General features: G+C 38.0%; 2 protein-coding genes across 15 annotated transcripts in view; one reads left to right on the top strand and one right to left on the bottom strand.

Annotated features, from left to right (window-relative positions):
- The window catches only part of Pdss1 (decaprenyl diphosphate synthase subunit 1), a 39175-nt gene extending 32638 nt beyond the window's left edge, over positions 1 to 6537 (top strand). For both annotated transcript variants that reach the window (XM_051151233.1, XM_051151235.1), the window contains 2 exons: positions 427 to 507; positions 6090 to 6537. In XM_051151233.1, the coding sequence (XP_051007190.1) occupies positions 427 to 507; positions 6090 to 6230 (222 nt within the window). In that variant the 3' untranslated portion in view covers positions 6231 to 6537. The remainder of the gene's footprint in view (positions 1 to 426; positions 508 to 6089) is intronic.
- A 289-nt stretch (positions 6538 to 6826) lies between these two features.
- Positions 6827 to 18432, bottom strand: part of Abi1 (abl interactor 1) — an 86952-nt gene continuing 75346 nt past the window's right edge. For 7 of the 13 annotated variants that reach the window (XM_051151232.1, XM_051151222.1, XM_051151227.1 and 4 more), the window contains 2 exons: positions 13747 to 13932; positions 6827 to 8308 (listed from right to left, as the gene is read on the bottom strand). In XM_051151232.1, coding sequence (XP_051007189.1) covers positions 8133 to 8308; positions 13747 to 13932 — 362 coding nt within the window. In that variant the 3' untranslated portion in view covers positions 6827 to 8132. Of the gene's footprint in view, positions 8309 to 13746; positions 13933 to 17637; positions 17725 to 18432 lie in introns of all 13 variants that reach the window. The other 6 variants (XM_051151230.1, XM_051151219.1, XM_051151225.1 and 3 more) reach the window with 1 other exon arrangement.

Below are 18432 nucleotides of genomic sequence, written 5' to 3'. Positions count from 1 at the left end.
GGAAATTCATTAAAAAAACGTATTCTCAAGCCACATCCTACTGAATCAGAAACCAAGAAGCTCAAGTACAGTACTTTGTCCTCCTGAACCTTACTCCATACTGGACTACAGATAGAACAGTTAATTCCTTTTTGTTTAATATGTATGTGTCTGCTTGTCTGTGTGTGCATCGTAGGTGTGCAGTGCCCTTGGAGGCCAGAAGAGTATCAGATCTTGTGTTAAGTGGCATTAGAGGAGACTGATCTGCCTGGTGTGGGTGCTGTGAACCCAACACAGACTCTGTAAGAGCACCAAGTGTTCTTACCTAGTGAGCCACCTCTTCAGCACCCATAATTTTGGTTTTCTTATTTTCTATAGTTACAAGCAAGTATTACAATGCTTCATTCCTCCAGGAACAATAAACAGATCTCCCTTCTTTATGGTTAGTTCCCAGAAATGAATGCTATGATAATGAGACGGTTCAGCTTGCCAGGAGATGTGGACAGAGCACGACAATATGTATTACAGGTAAGACTATGTTTAAAGGACTTTTAAAGGCAACAGCAGGTACAATAACCAAAGATTTAGATACAGAGCAAGTTCATGACCCCTTCCTTGATTTCACAAAAAGTAGGAAAACTCATAAAAAACATATTTACTTTTATATTTGTGGTGCCTATGTACTGTACTCTCAGGAGTTGGCTCTCTAGAGATTGGACTTGTTCAGACTTGACAGCAAGCTCCTTTACCTGCTCAGCCATCTCATGAGCCCAAGAAGGCCCAATTAATATAAATTTCTCTTGAAGTTATTCTGCGATCCTCCTATGCAAGCCAAGCCAAGTGAGACCTTTAGGCAGAAATAAGCTGTCCCATGCCCATGAATACCATCACTGTACTCTGTCGGGGGCCCACCCAGTCCTGTCCAAACTCACTTCCTATAGCTAAAGAGTACTATAGCCTATTCATGAATGGCCTCTTCTACTAAAAGTGGGTGGTTAAAAACAACTTGGAACAACATACTGAATTATACATTCATGAGAGTTGTTTCTTTCAGAGAAACAATTTAACCTGTTCAAGACCTAGAATCTTATTTTTTAATTTATTTTGTTTATAATTTATTCACATTGCATCCTGATTGTTATCCCTTAGATCTTTTCTTCCCATTCCCACCCTCTCTCCCTCTTCTGTCCTATTCCCCTTCCCAAGACCTCTGATAGGGGCCCTCCTATCTCACTGTCTGGCAACAGCCTATTAGTTCTCATCAGGATAGCTTGTATCCTCTTCCTATGTGTGCCTGCAAGGCCATCTTGCCATGGGGCAGTGACCAAATTGTGGACACCAGAGTGCATGTCAGAGCAGCAGTCCTCTCTCCCCCTCACCCTGTGGAGAATCAGCTGTCCATCAGCTACATCTGAACAGGGGGTCTTGGTTCTCTGCATGTGTTGTCCTTGGTGCATCAGTTTGTGCAGACCCCGGGTCCAGGTCTACAAGCCTTGATAATATCCTTGTGGAGCTCCTGACAACCCTCTCGGGCCTTTCATCCCCCGACTCTTCCCTACAAGTCTTAGCACTCCACCCAGAGTCCAGCTTCCAGTCCTAGTATCTGTCCCAATCCCCCACTGGGTAGTCTCTCAGAGATCTATGCTGGGCTAACATCCACTTATAAGTGAGTATATACCATGCATATTTTTCTGGGTCTGGGTTACCTCACTCAGGATGATCATTTCTAGTTCTATCCATTTGCCTGCAAATTTCAAGATTTCCTTGTTTTTAATAGCTTGAGTAGTATTCCATTGTGTAAATGTACCAGTTTTTTTTTTTTTTTTTTAAATCCATTCTTCCATTGAGGGACATCTAGGTTGTTTCTGGATTCTGGCTATTATGAATAAAGCTATGAACATAGTTGAGCAAATGTCCCTGTTGTATGGTGGAGTATCTTTTGGAGTCGTATAGCTGGGTCTTGAGGCAGAGCTATTCCCAATTTTCTGAGAAAAGTGCCAGATTGATTTCCAAAGTAGTTGTGTAAATCTGCACTCTCACCAGCAATGAACGTTTATGTTTCCCTTTCTCCACATCCTCACCAGCAAGCATGTGCTGTCACGTGAGTTTTTTATTTTAGCCATTCTAATAGGTATGATAGAATCTCAAGACTCATTTTGATTTGCATTTCCCTGATAACTAGTGCTTCTTGGCCATTAGAGATTCCTGTTGAGAATTTTCTGTTGACCTCGATGCCTCATTTTTTAACTGGGCTATTTGGTTTGGTGGTGTTTAATTTCTTGAGTTCTATATATATTGGATATTAGTCTTCTGTCAGATATAGGGTTGGTGAAGATCTTTACCCAGTCTGTAGGCTGTTGTTTTGTCCTATTGACAGTGTCCTTTGCTTTACAGACGCTTTTCAATTTCATGAGGTCCCATTTATTAGTTGTTGACCTTAGAGCCTGAGCTGTTGGTGTCTTGTTCAGGAAATTGTCTCCTGTGCTATTGAGTTCAAGGCTCTCCCCCACTTTTTCTTCTAACAGATTTAGTGTATCTGGCTTTATGTTGAGTTCTTTGGTCCACTTGGGCTTGAGTGGTGTTTTAAACATGTTGCTGTATATCTTAACTTTTTCTCAGATGCCAAAGGCTTTATTTGTTGATTTTAATTTATTATATATACAGTGCTTCACCTGTATGTATGCCTGCACACCAGGAGGAGGCACCAGATCTCAGCAGAGATGGTTGTGAGCCAGCATGTGGCTGTTGGGAACTAAACTCAGGACCTTTGGAAGAGCAACCATTGCTCTTAACCTCTGAGCCTTCTCTCCAGACCAAGGCCTTTTTTTTTTTAAGAGTTATTTCCAGTGCCAGTGGGTAAAAGAACTTGCTGCACCTTTTAACTTGTTTGATTCCAGAGACTAATATGGTGGAAAGAGAAAATCAACTCCTTTAAGTTATATTCACATGGGCCCTGCATGTGCATGCCCATATCCACCCACTAAACACATACATAAATGGGGGAAGGAAAAAAAAAAAATGATGGGTTTCCAAATGTATAGTTTTCTGGAAGCCACAGGTTAAAGGCATGGAATGGAGTAAGCAAACAAGTATACAAGTGTGGTATGAGATATTTAGTGTAGAACACTGTATAACACATGAAAGAATTCTGAGTAATTACTGCCCCAGTGTTACAGTGAGTGCTTGGCAGTGCTATTAAAACTCAAATCCAATGTTCATCAGAGGGGCTCTAATACAGCCGTCCTTCAGTATCCCAGAGGGCTGCAAGAACTCTCCTCAGCTGTCAAAGATGCATGGGTATTTAAATAGACTATTCCTGTACAATCTATACTTTAAGCCATCTTTGAGTTGTTTATAATACCTTATTATAATATGAGTCTTTAGAGCAACCGATACATAATGACAGCAAAGATGTACATGCTCGGGTTATGTCCAAACACATGTTTCTAGAAAGCTAACCAAAGTCTCAGGTGAGGAGTGAGACTGAAGAGGGAAGTTCACTGTAGTTCTTATAAATACTACACATTGTTCCTTTCAGAAGCCATCCAGTTTGCCGTGGTGAGACATGCACTTAGAAAAACCCACCAACAAATCCACCAACAAAAAGGCCTCGGAATTCTAGATCCTTTACACTCAACTGGGGCTTCTAAATTCTATTCCTTAAGTATGTGTAGACATCTCAGGGTTACTAAAGAGTTGGATAATACTTAACTAAGCAGAAGACGATGTGGATATAAAGACAAAAAACTAGAAGTAGGAGAATTTACAAAGATACTGAATTCTTAAAACAAGACCTTTTTAAAGCTCTCTGGTGCCAAGTACTAAACAGCTCTGCACACATTAAGTGGTCCACCAGGAAGCCATCTATCTCATCTCCAGCCCATTACTTGACTCATGTAGAACAGTAAATCCCAAGAACTGACAAATGGGATGTATTTGCTTGATTGACAGCATGCACGAGGGGGGAAAAACCCTGCCAACTATAGACTATATGTTTAAGACCCAAAATATATACAAGAACTGAAAAAACTTAATCATCTACTAAGTAGGCTGACGAGCCAGTGGTTTTCAAAAGAAAAACAAATGATCAGTACCTATTTGAAAACGTGCTCAACAGTCTAAACTATTAAGGAAATGCACATTGAAACTGAGATTCCATTTTAGCTACCACAAGAGTGGATTATCAAGAAAACAATGACTGCTGGTGAGGGTGCAGGGTAAAAGGAACCCTTGTTTACTGCTAATGGAAAGGTAAAGTCATGAGGCTACTATGAAGTCCATGCAGAGAACTGCCATATGACCTAGCTGTACCACTCCCAGACATACGTCTGATGGACCCTTAAGACAGTGTATAACCAGAGATATTTGAAGTCTGTGTGTTTACTGTTAGACCTTTTCTGTAGCTAAGAAATAGGTGTACATGTTCTGGTAAATTTAAAAAAAATGTGATACATACGCACAATGGAATTTTATCCAGCCATAAAGAAAATGAAATCAGAGCTGGAGAAACGGCTTACATTTCAAGAGGACCTGCGTATAATTCACAATTGCCTGTGACTCCAGTTTCAGGAGTTCAGATACCCTCTTCTAGTCTACGTGGCACCTACAGTCACCATGCACATACCCACATTCCGTCACACACATAATTAAAAATAAAGTTATGACACTTACTAAAAAATGGATGGAACTAGAGATCATGTCAGACAAAATAAACTAGTTAAAAAAATCGTTTCTCATCAACAGACTTAAATTTGTACATGTGTAGACCATAAAAGGAGAAAAAAGATCTTAAGCAGAGGAGGAAGAGTTAATGGAATATATTTACATAAAAAAAAAGAAAGGGATAACCTTGAGAACGAGGACCAGTAACAAGTGGAGACTGGGTACAACAGTAGAAGGGATCAATAAGAATAAAGTGTAATTAATGTACATACATATGTATACATGTGTGTAAAGGCCATACTGTAAGAGATATTTCAGGAAGAGAATCGACAAAGTGGTCACTACAAAAAGCAAAGATACCAAAACTGGCTCTTTGCAATGGAAATACTGGATACCAGAAGATAGTGGAGGAAGGAAGGCCTCCGAAATGGACATCCAAGTGAACAAACACTTGGAATTCTCTACTGAGTTAAAGTCTTCAGGCAAGTGTAGTCACACTTAAGGAAATTAAAAAGTTGGTTTCTCATTGATTATGATCATGCAATCCTTTAATCCCAGCACTGGGAAGACAAAGGCAGATCGATCGGAGTTCTAGGCCAGCCAGGGTTCTCAGAAAGAAAATTGTAAAATGTTGGTTTTGCACATATCCTTTGTGGTAGGTTGTTTGCACAGGTGCTTAAGCAACATGTGTTGAAACACCAAGGAGAGAAGCTATGCTTCTTTACAGGATGGCATAGAAAACTAAACTCTGTCATGTTCTGAGCAAAGCTTTTTAACCATATGCTAAGAATATAGTATTTTGGAGAAGGGAGTGTTTAATGGCACAGAGGGCAGAAGCAGTGTCCTCAAACAAGAGGAAGCCAGGAGAAGATCTGCATGATGATAAAGGTGATCCACAGAAGAACTGAACGTACTAACTTAGCTTAGGAAACTCTGTGAGTAGACTATGCCTTTTCCAGAAGAAAGGCAACCGATAGCAGAAACCAGCATTTTCATCATAAGCCCATTTAGATTTTCACTTTAAAATCAGAAGACATTTTGTATAGATATGACTTTTTTGTTTGTTTCGAGATAGGGTTTTCTATATATAGCTTTGGCTGTCCTGGAACTCACTCTGTAGACCAGGTCGTCCTTGAACTCAGATATTCCAAGTGCTGGGATTAAAAGCTTGTGCCACCACTGCCCAGATTAGGTAGAACTTTTTAAACATCTTAATGTTTTTGTAAAAATAATAGTAAATAGCTGGCTACCTGACAGCTGATTTTTGCATGTGCTGATAGAGCTAAAAAGTGTTTCTATATGAAGCGGTAAAGCAGCAGGCACGTGCTATGAAGAGAACATCACTGATAGTCTGACTAGTAACTAGCTCATCTGATCTCAAAACGCGTTAATATACTGTAGCAGCCAGCCAGGAGCTGATCAGTGATCTCTGCTCTGTTGTCTCCTAGAGTGACGGCGTGCAACAAACAACCTACCTCGCTCAGCGGTACTGCCATGAAGCCGTGAGAGAGATCAGGAAACTTAGACCATCCACAGAAAGGGATGCCCTCATCCAGCTTTCAGAAACAGTGCTCACAAGAGACAAATGACTATTCTTTCTGTTCTTTCTGGCAGCTATTTTTACCAGACTGTGCCTAATGAATTTTGTGAAACACCATTTGCTTCATGTGCAGATAACCAAAAATCATTTTAAAAAATAATTTCAACCTTATGGATGGGCAATTTTTTTATTGGCAAGGTTTTTCAGAAAACTTTTTAAATGTAATTAAACCAGTGTCATTATAGTCCTATAAATTCTAATCGAGGTACCCTGATGGTTATATGTGGTATTGTTTACACTGTTAATGCCCACATGTAAAGCCATTACACAAATAAATAATCAATGTTAAAATTCAAGTGGTTTGTCTTTGTTTTACCATAAGATTTAAAGGTCAGAGAATTTTGAAGTCTGTATTTAAATTTAAATCCACATTAGTTATATTTTAACAATATCCAAATTTTTTCATATAGGAGCATAGTTTATTATAAAAGACTGTAGATAAAATTTAGACAACAGGTTATTTACAAATTAAGAAAACATTCTGCTTTTAAAAAGAAAAAGCATAATATAGCTATCTGATCACTAATGACATACTTCAAAAATAACAAGGTAAAATATATATGGAATAGTTATTGATTTGGTAGGAACAATGGTCTTTAATTTGCACTGCTCTCACCATTTACTATGCTGTCATAAATCTGTAATCCTCAATACATAGAAACCCACACTTGTGTGCTCTACTTTAATATCCTAACAGTACAGTTATATACAAGAGAAATATCCCTCAAGCCCTCCCTTAAATCAAGGAGACACACAAAGTGCATGTGTTGCATTTCAGTTACAATACAAACCTGCTTATTACCTTTTTACATGCCTATTTTCTTTCCCAATTGTAAAATTTTATGTTGCTAGTGCCAGGTAATGGATTAATATACCTACCCACAAATTAACTGCATCCACATTTACAATATGTAAAAGATTCTCCTTTCACTGAACCAGTGTAAATTCAGTTTCATTAAAACTAAAGGATTGGTGTGGCACTCCTTCAGATTTTTACCCACAGAATACCATGTGCTTACTCTGACACACTGTTTAGCTCCAAAATCTCCAAAATGCTGTCACATTGCTGTTTGGACACACTAAGGTAAAGTTAAAAATATTTTCAAACTAATGCATTGAGAAAATAGAACCATAATTTTGCAATAAATCTTTTGGGGGTTTGAGTGTGCCTGCATATGCACGAGCACACATGTTTAAAGCAAACCAGTAAAGGAGAGGACAAAATCCTTTGGTTCACTTATATATTTATGAATGGAAAATTTTATAATGCAAATTTCACTCATTAAAAAACTTAGATACAAATTACAACATTACAGATCATCTTTCATTTCACATGGAGAACTTAGAGACTCAACCTTGAGTACTCCAGATAAGTGTTACACAAATTGGAAGCATTTTGAATTGTTAAGTATATTTCAATACATAAAATTTTATGCATGCTTTAAACACAGTATTTTTTAAAAATGAGAATTGAAACCAAAAGTATGACCAGCACCAGCATTGAAGTTTTCTGGTTTTCCTACTAGTCTGACATAATGTTAGTGACCATGCTGCACTGAAACATGTAATGGTGCATTCTGAACCATGATTAGTTAAACATAATAACCCACATCCCCAGAGTATTTAGGCTGGTCATAAACTTATCAAGGTGTGAGCACATATGCATAATCAATTATAGGCAGCCTCTGGTATAAATTGCTATTCAACAATATTTGAACTGCCTCCAAAATTTATGCTTACAGGTAGACATCCAAATATACCAATAAAACATGTCCTGAAAATATGGGCACATTTTAAACATTAAAACAATTCTGTTAGCCATATAGTCCCACAGTATGACGGAATATTAACCTATATGAAAAGAAAACAAAAGAAATAAGGGGGGGGGGAATTAATCAGTATAGTGCATGATTGATTCAACATAGTTCCCAGGGAAGAGTCCAGTCACTCGATTGCAAACTCCTTCAAACCAGCCATCGTCATTCTTCTTGATGACATAGATGATTGCACCTTCTTTAAAGGACAGCTCATCATCCTTGTCTTTTGTATAGTCATATATTGCAACAACTGGAGAGAAAACAAAGTAGGACATGAGAGGATTATCTCCAACCTCTACTGAAATTTTAAAAACGCAATGCCAATTACATCTATAGTATAGAAGAACAAAGTATTTTTATGAGGAACAAATTTATTTTTCTTTTCTTTTTTTTTTTTTGGTTATTCAAGACAGGGTTTGTCTATGGAGATCTGGCTGTCTTGGACTCACTTTGTAGTCCAGACTGGCCTCGAACTCACAGAGACCCACCTGCCTCTGCCTCCTGAGTGCTGGGATTACAGGTGTACATCACCACACCCAGCCAGCTGGACTTAATTTTTCTATCAGTGTAATTAAGTGACCAACCAAGTCCATAAATCACTAACCTGATGTTATGGCCACATTGACAATACAATCACACTAAAGAAGACACTGGGTTCTACTAAATCTCATTAAGAAACGTCAGCTTGTAAGGGCACTTGCTGCCAAGCATAATGATCTGAATTTGAGCCCCAGGGTCCCATGATGTTAGAACTGACTGTAATTTGTCACCTGATCCTCATACACATGGTGGCATGTGGCCCTCCCCCACAAAATAAATGAAAGAACGATGTTAAAAATCTCTGAGATCAGGTGGTTTTAGTTATGTTTTTGGTTTTCTGAGGCAAGATCTTACTATTTAGCTTAGAGTGGTCTCAGATTTTTGGCTTTATCTCAGCATCCCAAGTGCTAGGATTTATTGGCCTACATTCCCACAGAACCAAGCACTGAATTTGGAGTTTGTTTAGTATTTCTATTCATTCAGACAAATATCCATGAAGTAGCTAAGTAAAGTACCATTTTACAAACAAATTATATTACAAGGCAACATACCCATTCAGTAAACCAGATTAACAACTCAAGCTAATTTGTCCACAACATGCATTTACTGGGAAATAAATCTACTTATTCCAAAATCCAGTGATAATTGATGGAGATAAACTCAGATTTCTAAAATGGAAAAAACAAGTCTACCTACTTTAAAAGTTTTGTTTTTAAAGATGGCAAAATAAGGGAAAGCCCAGCAAGTGTGACCCAAAGTCCAAGATACTCCTTTGCAGTTACCATACGCTGTCTGTCTACTGTTTAGAATGAGAATGCAGCTTACATGCACTACTCTCTATATTACTAGTTTGTGGATTTAAATATCCCCTTAAATCTATTTTTATAAAATAATTTTAAAAGTATATGTAATTTTCTACTAAATGTGAATGATACATAACTTAAGTGGTAATTTTTAATTTACTTCATTTAGTCTTAGCAGTATCTCTTTTTTTCTTCTTGAAATATTGATTTTTAAAAGCAATTATGATGGTCCAGGATTAGGACCAGGATTTTTCCCCTAGGAAAGATGGCCTGTCTCCTTAATAACTGTAAATTAGTGAACTAGGGAAAGACGTGAAGTATTGATGGGCTGCCACCATTTATTAAGTTCAATAGGCAGTCTTTTCTCCTTACAAAACACTGTACTAAGTGGATTCTACAAGCCCATTTCCTTCCATTTTAGTTCTGCAACAAAAATCAGACTTTGGTGATTATTATCACAATAGTGTATCAAAGCTTAAAAATACATGAAAGAAATATACTTAAGTCCTATCAAAAATAACTTTGGTGGCGTCTGGCTCCCACTCTCGCAGCCATTGCTATACATTGAGCTCCACAGAGACAGAGCCGAGGCAAGTGCAAGCCAGACAGGCACCGGGTGACTGTGCAGCGAAAATCAACTAAACATGGGCAAAGGAGATCCTAAGAAGCCGAGAGGCAGAATGTCTTCATATGCACTCTTTGTGCAAACCTGCCGGCAGGAGCACAAGCAGCAGCACCTGGATATTCTGTCAACTTCTCAGAGTTCTCCAAGAAGTGCTCAGAGAGGTGAAAGACCATGTCTGCTAACAAAAAGGGGAAATTTGAAGACATGGCAAAGGCTGACAAGGCTCATTATGAAAGAGAAATGAAAACCTACATCCCCCCAAAAGGGGAGACCAAAAAGTTCACGGACCCAAGGCACCAAGAGGCCTCCTTTGGCCTTCTTGTTCTGTTCTGAGTACTGCCCCCAAATTAAGGGAGAACCCTCTGGCTTATCCACTGGCGATGCTGCAAAGACACTAGGAGAGACGTGGAACAAGACCGCTGCAGACGACAAGCAGCCCTGTGAGAAGGAGGCTGGCAAGCGGAAGGAGAAGTGTGAAAAGGGTACTGCTGCCTACAAAGCTAAAGGAAAGCCTGATGCAGCGAAAAAGGTGGTGGTCAAGGCTCAAAGGAGCAAGAAAAAGAAGGAAGAGGAAGATGAGGAGGAAGAGGAAGTAGATGACGATTAATAAGTTGGTTCTAGCACAGTTTTTTGTTTGTTTTTGTCTATAAAGCATTTAAGCTCCCTGAACACAACTTACTTCTTTTAAAGAAAAAAAATTGAAACGTAAGGCTCTGTAAGATTTGTTTTTAAATTGTAAAGTGTCTTTTTTTGTATAGTTAACTAAATGTGTCTTTAGCTAGTCCTGTCCTGACGGTATTTTCAATGGTCACTGACCTTGACTGGTACAGTCTGGGGGGCTGTAAATTGGCATGAAAATTTAAAGCAGGTTCTTGTTGGTGCACAGCACAAATTAGTTATATATGGGAATAATAGGGGGGTTTTGTTTTCTTTTCCTTTTTTTTTTGTTTTTGTTTTTTTGTTGTTGTTGTTTTTGTATGTTCTTTCTTTCTTTTTTTGTTTTTTACCCATCTTCACTTATCTGTGATGCAGCTTATATGAAGATAACTGTTGCTCTGTTAACTGACTACCACTCTGTAATTGAAAAAAAAAAAAGTGCAGCTGTTTTGTTGCCATTCTAAACTAGTTTTTTAATTTAAAAAAATCTTTGGATAAATAACTAGCAAAACAATCAAGTGAGTACAAAAGTTCAACAACTTTAGCTGGGCATGGTGGCACAGTCCTATAATCCCAGCACTTGGGAGGCAGAGGCAGGCGGATCTCTGTGAGTTCGAGGTCAGCCTGGTCTACAAAGCGAGTCCAGGACAGCCAAGGCTACACAAAGAAACCTTGTCTCAACACACAAACACACAAACACACATACACACACACACATACACACACACACCAATAAAAAAAGAAAAGCTCTTTAGATAACTTAACTTTGATAATACTCTTGTCGAATCACAGGAGGTGAGATTCAGTGGTATATATTGACTTTATACTGACTGACAAAGATCAAAGCAGTCAAATCTTTGAGCAAAACAAAAAATATTTCATGTTCTTAGTTCCTCTTAATCAAATGGGTCAAAGAACTACTGAGACACATTATGTTTGTTTTCTAGGTTTCCTTTGTTAGTGTAAGGGTCTCATCTCATTCTCCCTCATTAAATTTCTCTTACCATTACTTAACCATTAATAATAATTTGATGTCAATTCTATTCTCCAGGATCTAACCAAGATAAAGGATCAAACTTTCCCTTCTATATATACTGTGAAGGCTCTCTGGAATTTAAATCTATTAGTTTAATACAGAGAATAGGATCACATCAGCATATAATAGGTTAAAGTTGAGTCATAATAAGAATGAGGCTTTGGAATAGTTACGTCAAACTACTGATCCAAGTTAAACAGGTTTTATCATCTTGTCATTACAAAAATGGTAATTAAGACTTTAAATATAAGTCTACAAAATTAGTTGACACAAGCTAGAAACATATCTGGGAATCTTAATTGCAAAAATGTCTCCGTAAGATTGCCTGTAAGTCTGTAGTGCACTTTCTTGGCTGGTGATTGATGTGGGTGGCAGCAGTCCATTGTGTGTTGTTCAGGATGCAATAAGAAAGCAGGCTGAGGGAACTGCAAAGATGGCTCAGAGGTTAAGAGAACTGAATGCTCTTCCAGAGGTCTTGAGTTCAATTCCCAGCAATTATATGATGGCTTACAACCATCTGTAATTTGACCTGATGCCCTCTTCTGGTATACATGCAGATAGGCACTCATACACATAAAACTAAATAAATATTTCACAAAAATTGAATAATGTGCCTCTTTAAAAAAAGAAAGAAAGCTGAGTAAGCTAAGAGAAGCAAGCCAGTAAGTAAACAGCACTCCTCCATAACTTCTAGTTTCTTGCCCAACTTCTCTAAACTATAAGAAATAAAGCCCAGCTGGGCGTAGTGGCGCACGCCTTTAATCCCGGCACTTGGGAGGCAGAGGCAGGCAGGTGGCTGTGAGTTCCAGGCCAGCCTGGTCAACAAAGCAAGTCCAGGACAGTCAAGGCTACACAGAGAAACGCTATCTTGAAAAAAAAAAAAAACAAAAAAACCCAACAACAACAAAAAAGAAATAAACCCTTTCTTCCCCAAGTTACTTCAGTCATGTTGCTCTTGCTCTATCTCAGCAACAGAATCCCAAGTATGACACTAATCCTAACTTTTCTCTGCCCATGGCAGAAGGAAGGCAGGGCTATTCAGTATATAGAGCAGGGTATTGTAAACTTCACAGCGATCTTCCTGGATGCTGTGACTTTCAGTGTACACCACCATGCCTGGCTTAATCCTGCTACTAATTTGATTTACACTAAAAACCAACAAACAATAGCCCAATGGCAAATTAAATTTACACTAAAAATCAACAAATAATAGTCCAAGGGCCAATCTAACCCATCACCATCCATGTATTTACATTTAATTCTTTTAAGTTTTATTTTCTATGTATGAGTGTTTTGTCTGCCTATCTGTATGTGCACCACTTGTGTGCCTGGTGGTGGGAGTCAGAAGGCCCCACCCATCAGATCCTCTAGAATTATAGTTAGAGATGGGTGTGAGCCACCATGTGCATGCTGGAAACTAAACCTGCAAGAACAAGAAATGCCCTTAAGTCTATGGCATCTTTCCAGCCCCCTACTGCCAGTTTTTGTAAATAAAGTTTCACTCAACACAGCTACATCTACTCACACACACATATATATAAACATCTGACTTTGAGCTACAAACCAGTTGAGTCAATATAGCCTGCAAAATCTAAATTATAACTGGCCTTTGAATTTAAAAAAAAAAAAAAAGGAGTAGAAAAGGAAAGGGGAGGAGCAAGAGAAGCTGTGGGTCGGAGGGGAGTTAAAAACTATCACTAATTACTTATGGCCTCAGTAAGTAGCTTAACTCAGTTTTGTGCTATAACTGCTCTAGAAAACAAGGACAAACAAAGCAGAAGCACACATGGTTTGAAAAGGTACATCTAACAATTTTAATTCAAAATATAAAGAAATAAAGACTCCTTTCCATAATCATGAAGAACACAAAGTATATTAAGTCGGTGTTAAGTAAAGGGTTACCATTTTGACTGATAAGACAGTTCCAGGTAAGAAACACTGGATGGATTTTTTTTTTAAAAAACAGTAATAGAACTCTGTAATTAGATTACTGCACTTCACACCAATCCATGATAACAGTACCTCACCTTTCTCAATATAGTTCTTAGGAGCCCATGCAGGATCCCCGTCTGCATATGGGTCACTATACTGAACTACTGCGGCTTCCTCATCTTCATAGTCCACTGGAGGAGGTGGCGGAGGAGGTGGAGAGTCATCAAACATGGGAATGTCATCTGGTGGAGGAGGTGGTGGAGGAGTTGGGCTATCAGCAACTAAAAGGATTCAGACAAGTAATTAGCCTAAAGTAAAATTTTGAAATTAACAGAATTTAACAATGTAACATGCACTATGTAAAACATGCAGTGATTAGAAATAAAAGCTGGGTGTGTTAAAGTTTATACTGCTTTTTAGTATAATTTTACAATAATAAAATGAGCTAAAATAAGTATAATAAGTACTAAAAATTAATGAATGCAAGAGGTTAGAATATACTATCTACTTTCATAAGAATTACAGGAGTAAAGAAGTTTCCTTATCCTGTGTCAGGTAAAAACAAATATTCCGCTAGGCCTGGCTGCCTAAGGAGACTGTCATTTGGAATAGCATTACATATCTTACATGAGAGGTTTGGTAGTTTTCACTAGGTATATTCATGTCCTCAGTTTGGCTTTTCATAGCTTTAATGCCCTAGAAACTACATCTCTAGTGGACATATTCTTTATTTATTGCTTTAGTGGAGTGAAAAGTCAAGTTGGTAGTATAAGGTTTGCACCTTCACGTAGGGTTTTGTTTGCTTGTTTTCTATCCTTATTTAAATTTTAACAAAAACAAAAAATAATTACCAACTAGAAAATTGCATTAAGTATCTTTAAAAGTATTAGCTATATTCACAATCAAAATTTAATGTAGGAAGGAAACTAAGATTGTGCATTATGGCTAATAAAACAATGCATGAGATGAGAACAGATCCTAAAGATCCAATTTCTAAATTAAACACAATTAAGATTTAAACATAAAATATTAAAAATATAGTAATTTTAAAAGAAACAAAAATAAACAAACAATAAAAATGAATCACATTTCAGATTCTAGATGGCTAGGTGTGTGCACGCATGCTGTAAGGAATTTAAAGTGTTAACAGTGAAATGGGAATGTGGGACCAGAACCATACTTTCTGGGCCACCAGTGCTCCTAGAATTAAGAAACTCAAAACTAACATAACTAATGCTCAAACTTCTACTCCACAAATTCCTTTAAAGTCTAGAGGAGAGGGGGAAAAAAATCATGGAAGGTGATGCACGCCTTTAATCCCACCACTTGTGAGGCAGAAGCTGGTGGGTCTCTGTGGGTTCAAGGCCAGCCTGGTCCACACAGCTAATTCTAGGCTATCCATAGCTAAACAAAGAGGCCCTTGTTTTTTAAAAAGAGAGGGAGAGAAAAAGAAGGAAAATGTTCATTGCTTCAATTCTGTGATTTCTACTTTTATGCTTGAGATGAAAAGGATAAACAAAGTAAATTATATGTGGTGATGCTCACTCACAGTGATCCAACAGATCAACAGTTGGGTTGTCCAGCGCATCACTGATAACACTGTACGTCTGCCTATTACTACCTCCATAAAGCTTTCTGATGTGGACAGGACCCATCCTGGCATCAAGCAAGCACAGCACATACCCTTAACTGGCTTAGAATATACACTTTACATGTTTGTTGGATTTCCTAAACAGCTTCATTTCTACAACGAGCTAGTTAAAGATTTCCACTCAACTGCCATGACGTATATGTTGGCTTATCTCAAATTTTATGACAAAAGTCTGATCTATCCAATCTTCTGCCCTAATACCTTACCTAACACTATGCATATTTAGTCCAAAAGCCTTTCTGGTGTTAATAATGAAAGGCCTAAGACATTAGGGGCTCATATCGTAAACCAGATTAGGTTACAGCTATATACATTTATTGCCACTTTCTCAGAGTACCAGAACACTGGCATTTAAAAATCACATAAAGTATGTGCACTTCATAAAATATTTAAAGTGCAGACATACAATTTCTCAATTGTAACTTGATTTAGAAACTTGGAATATCAGTGGAGTTAAGAATAAGACCAACATCATGTAAGCTTAGTAAACAGAGCAGAAATCATTCTGTCAAGATGCCTCTTTGGCAGTACTTTGTAAGAGTGCCAGGTTTTGGTTTTTCAAGTTACCAGTTTGTTAATAATCTCTAGATCCCCGAAGTTGATGTCCCAATAGCTACTAAAATTTCCTGAGAATGTAATTCAGTCTTAAAGCAACTTACCTAGCATGTACAGGCCCTGGGTACAATTACCAAGAACATCGAAAGTGGGAAGGAGGTTGCAGTAACTAGTAATTTATCCTTATTGCTTACTTTTAAACATCTAAGATTCATTCATTTTTAAATACCTGAACACAGGATGTTTAAACTGAAGAAAGCTTGCACTTAGAAATTTCACAATTTTAAATCTACATTTACAATAAGCCCCTCATATATCTCATGAAGGAGGAGACTGTCCTAAACTGTTCGAATCCCTTACCAAAGCCCAGTATGTAACACTGAATAAAGATGTTCAATTGGTGGAAAGAAGGGAATGAGAGAAGCAATGTGAGAGTCAGCCAAAGCAGACACAGAATTTGCGACAAATATACTTTCCTGAAGGATGGGCTGCTCAAGTAGTTGCTCGTTACTCAAACAATTCTGAAATTTATAGTTAGACCCCAAATGAAGTAAATTAGAATTATCTTAATCTCTATGCTTGACTTTGAATAATTAAGCAATTGTATTTTTCATTTGCCACACAATGTTCACTCTGGTCATATAGAATCTTCTGTAAACTCAAAGGTTATCAGCAATGACAGCATCTACCATATTAAAATATTGAATATAAGTTATTAGACCTAGTTCACTAAGATAAAGCTTACGAAAATTGACAGGTTGACACCTGGAATGTAATCCCCAGGCCTATCAATCCTTCAGTCACTGGCCAGGGCATGACCCAGATCCCACTTGACCTGCCAGCCCCTGAGACCAACAACGTGCCTGTGATCCGTTTCTTTTGGAGATCTGGGGGTTGTTATATTTATTTTTATGTATATTAGTGCTTCATCAACATGTATCACATGAGTGCAGAGCCCAAAGTAGTGGAATCTCTGAAACTGGAAGACTGTTGTGTGCTGTAATATGGGTGCTGGGAACTGAACCCGGGTCCTCTGTGAGAAGAAGGGCTCTTAACCACTGAGCCCTATCTCCAGCCCCCAAGACCCATTCTTAGTAATGAAGTTTCATACAGGTTTGAATCTACACTCATTGTCTAATTACTTTTTTTTTACGTTTATTAATCTTGTGTATGTGTGGAAATTAGAGAACAATTTATAGGAGTAAGTTCTCTCCTATACCATGTATGTTTCTGGAGTTAGAATTCAGAACATCATGGTTGATGACAAGGGTCTTTACCCACTGAGCCACTTCACTGGTCCTTCCTAAAAATATTGTGCTATTAAAGGAGGGGTAGGGGCACTGTCTCAATTTCCTGATAAATGTACAGTATGTTAGAGTACACATTTTCATAACCTCCTACCTCAGCCTCCCAAGGGTTCAGGATTATAGGCATGCACCACCATACCCAGCTGCAAAATGTTTTCTAATTTTCCCAACTGTTAGGGATTGCCTTAAAACTTGCATTCTGTGTTTTAATGCTTTTTGCTTAAAAATATTCAAATAAAAACAGATCTCATCTAAGTATTTAAGAACTCTGCAGTTTTGAGATTGGTATGGGTCAGTAATCATGCACACAGGAGAAGAACTGAAGCCCGTGCTCTTCAGTTTCAGTAGCACATCTGCACCTAGTCTTCAGGGCAAGATTAGCTTCTCAGTAAGAAGAAGGAAAAGGTGACTGGCAGCCATGCATGCTAGAGGAGACAGCCTCTAACCTCTGACAGCTGGGTTTCCAGACTTACTGTTTTCCTGCACCCTGGCCACGAAGCCTGTGAGAGGAATCTGTGGAGTCAACTGAGGCATAGGGGGAGGAGGTGGGGCAATAGAAACTGGCAGCAAGACACAGTGTGGGGAGTAAAACAGATAAAGAAAGAAAAGGAAACAAACAAAAAGCAGAAGTCAGTTACAAGGACCACAAACATAAATAAGTATGCCAAGAACAGTCTGCAAATGAAAACAAACAAAACAAAAACAAACAAACAAACAAACCCTGCTGCCTTCTTCAAGTTCTTGTCCCCACAGAACTTAAGGCAAAGCTATGTTCAGCCATGTGAGTACATGCATAAAAGAACAAATACACTTACTTTTAACCTAGGATTTATATTATTTGGGGGAACTTTTTAATTTACTCTAGCATTTATTTTAGCACAGTGTTTTCAAATTATAAAGAAAGGCTTGTAAAAATGTCACAATTAAATACCTACAGAGCCTTCCAAAGTACTGTTATCCTGTAACTCTGTAAACTTAACAAGATTTATCTAGCTGTAAGGTTATGTTACAAATGCTTAACAGTTGTTGATTACAGGCATAAACACATTGATAAAATCATCAGTTTCCTTTTTTAAAAGTTCTGATATATCCAAATTTACACACTTCTCTAGGAAACTTGCTCACAAAATAATACTTTTTTTACTTTTTAAGTTGGCAGCTTTATTTGTAAGAAATTAGCCCTACACTTAGTAAGGGACAAGACTGTTCTATGTACCATGCAATTAATTTATTCAGTTTCTCATGAGAAGTTATCAAAGACGGTCTTT

This window comes from Acomys russatus, chromosome 9 (assembly GCF_903995435.1).
Source record: "Acomys russatus chromosome 9, mAcoRus1.1, whole genome shotgun sequence".
Classification (NCBI taxonomy): Eukaryota; Metazoa; Chordata; class Mammalia; order Rodentia; family Muridae; genus Acomys; species Acomys russatus.
Note: the sequence above shows the minus strand (reverse complement) of the source record. Positions and strands in the feature narration are given on the sequence as shown.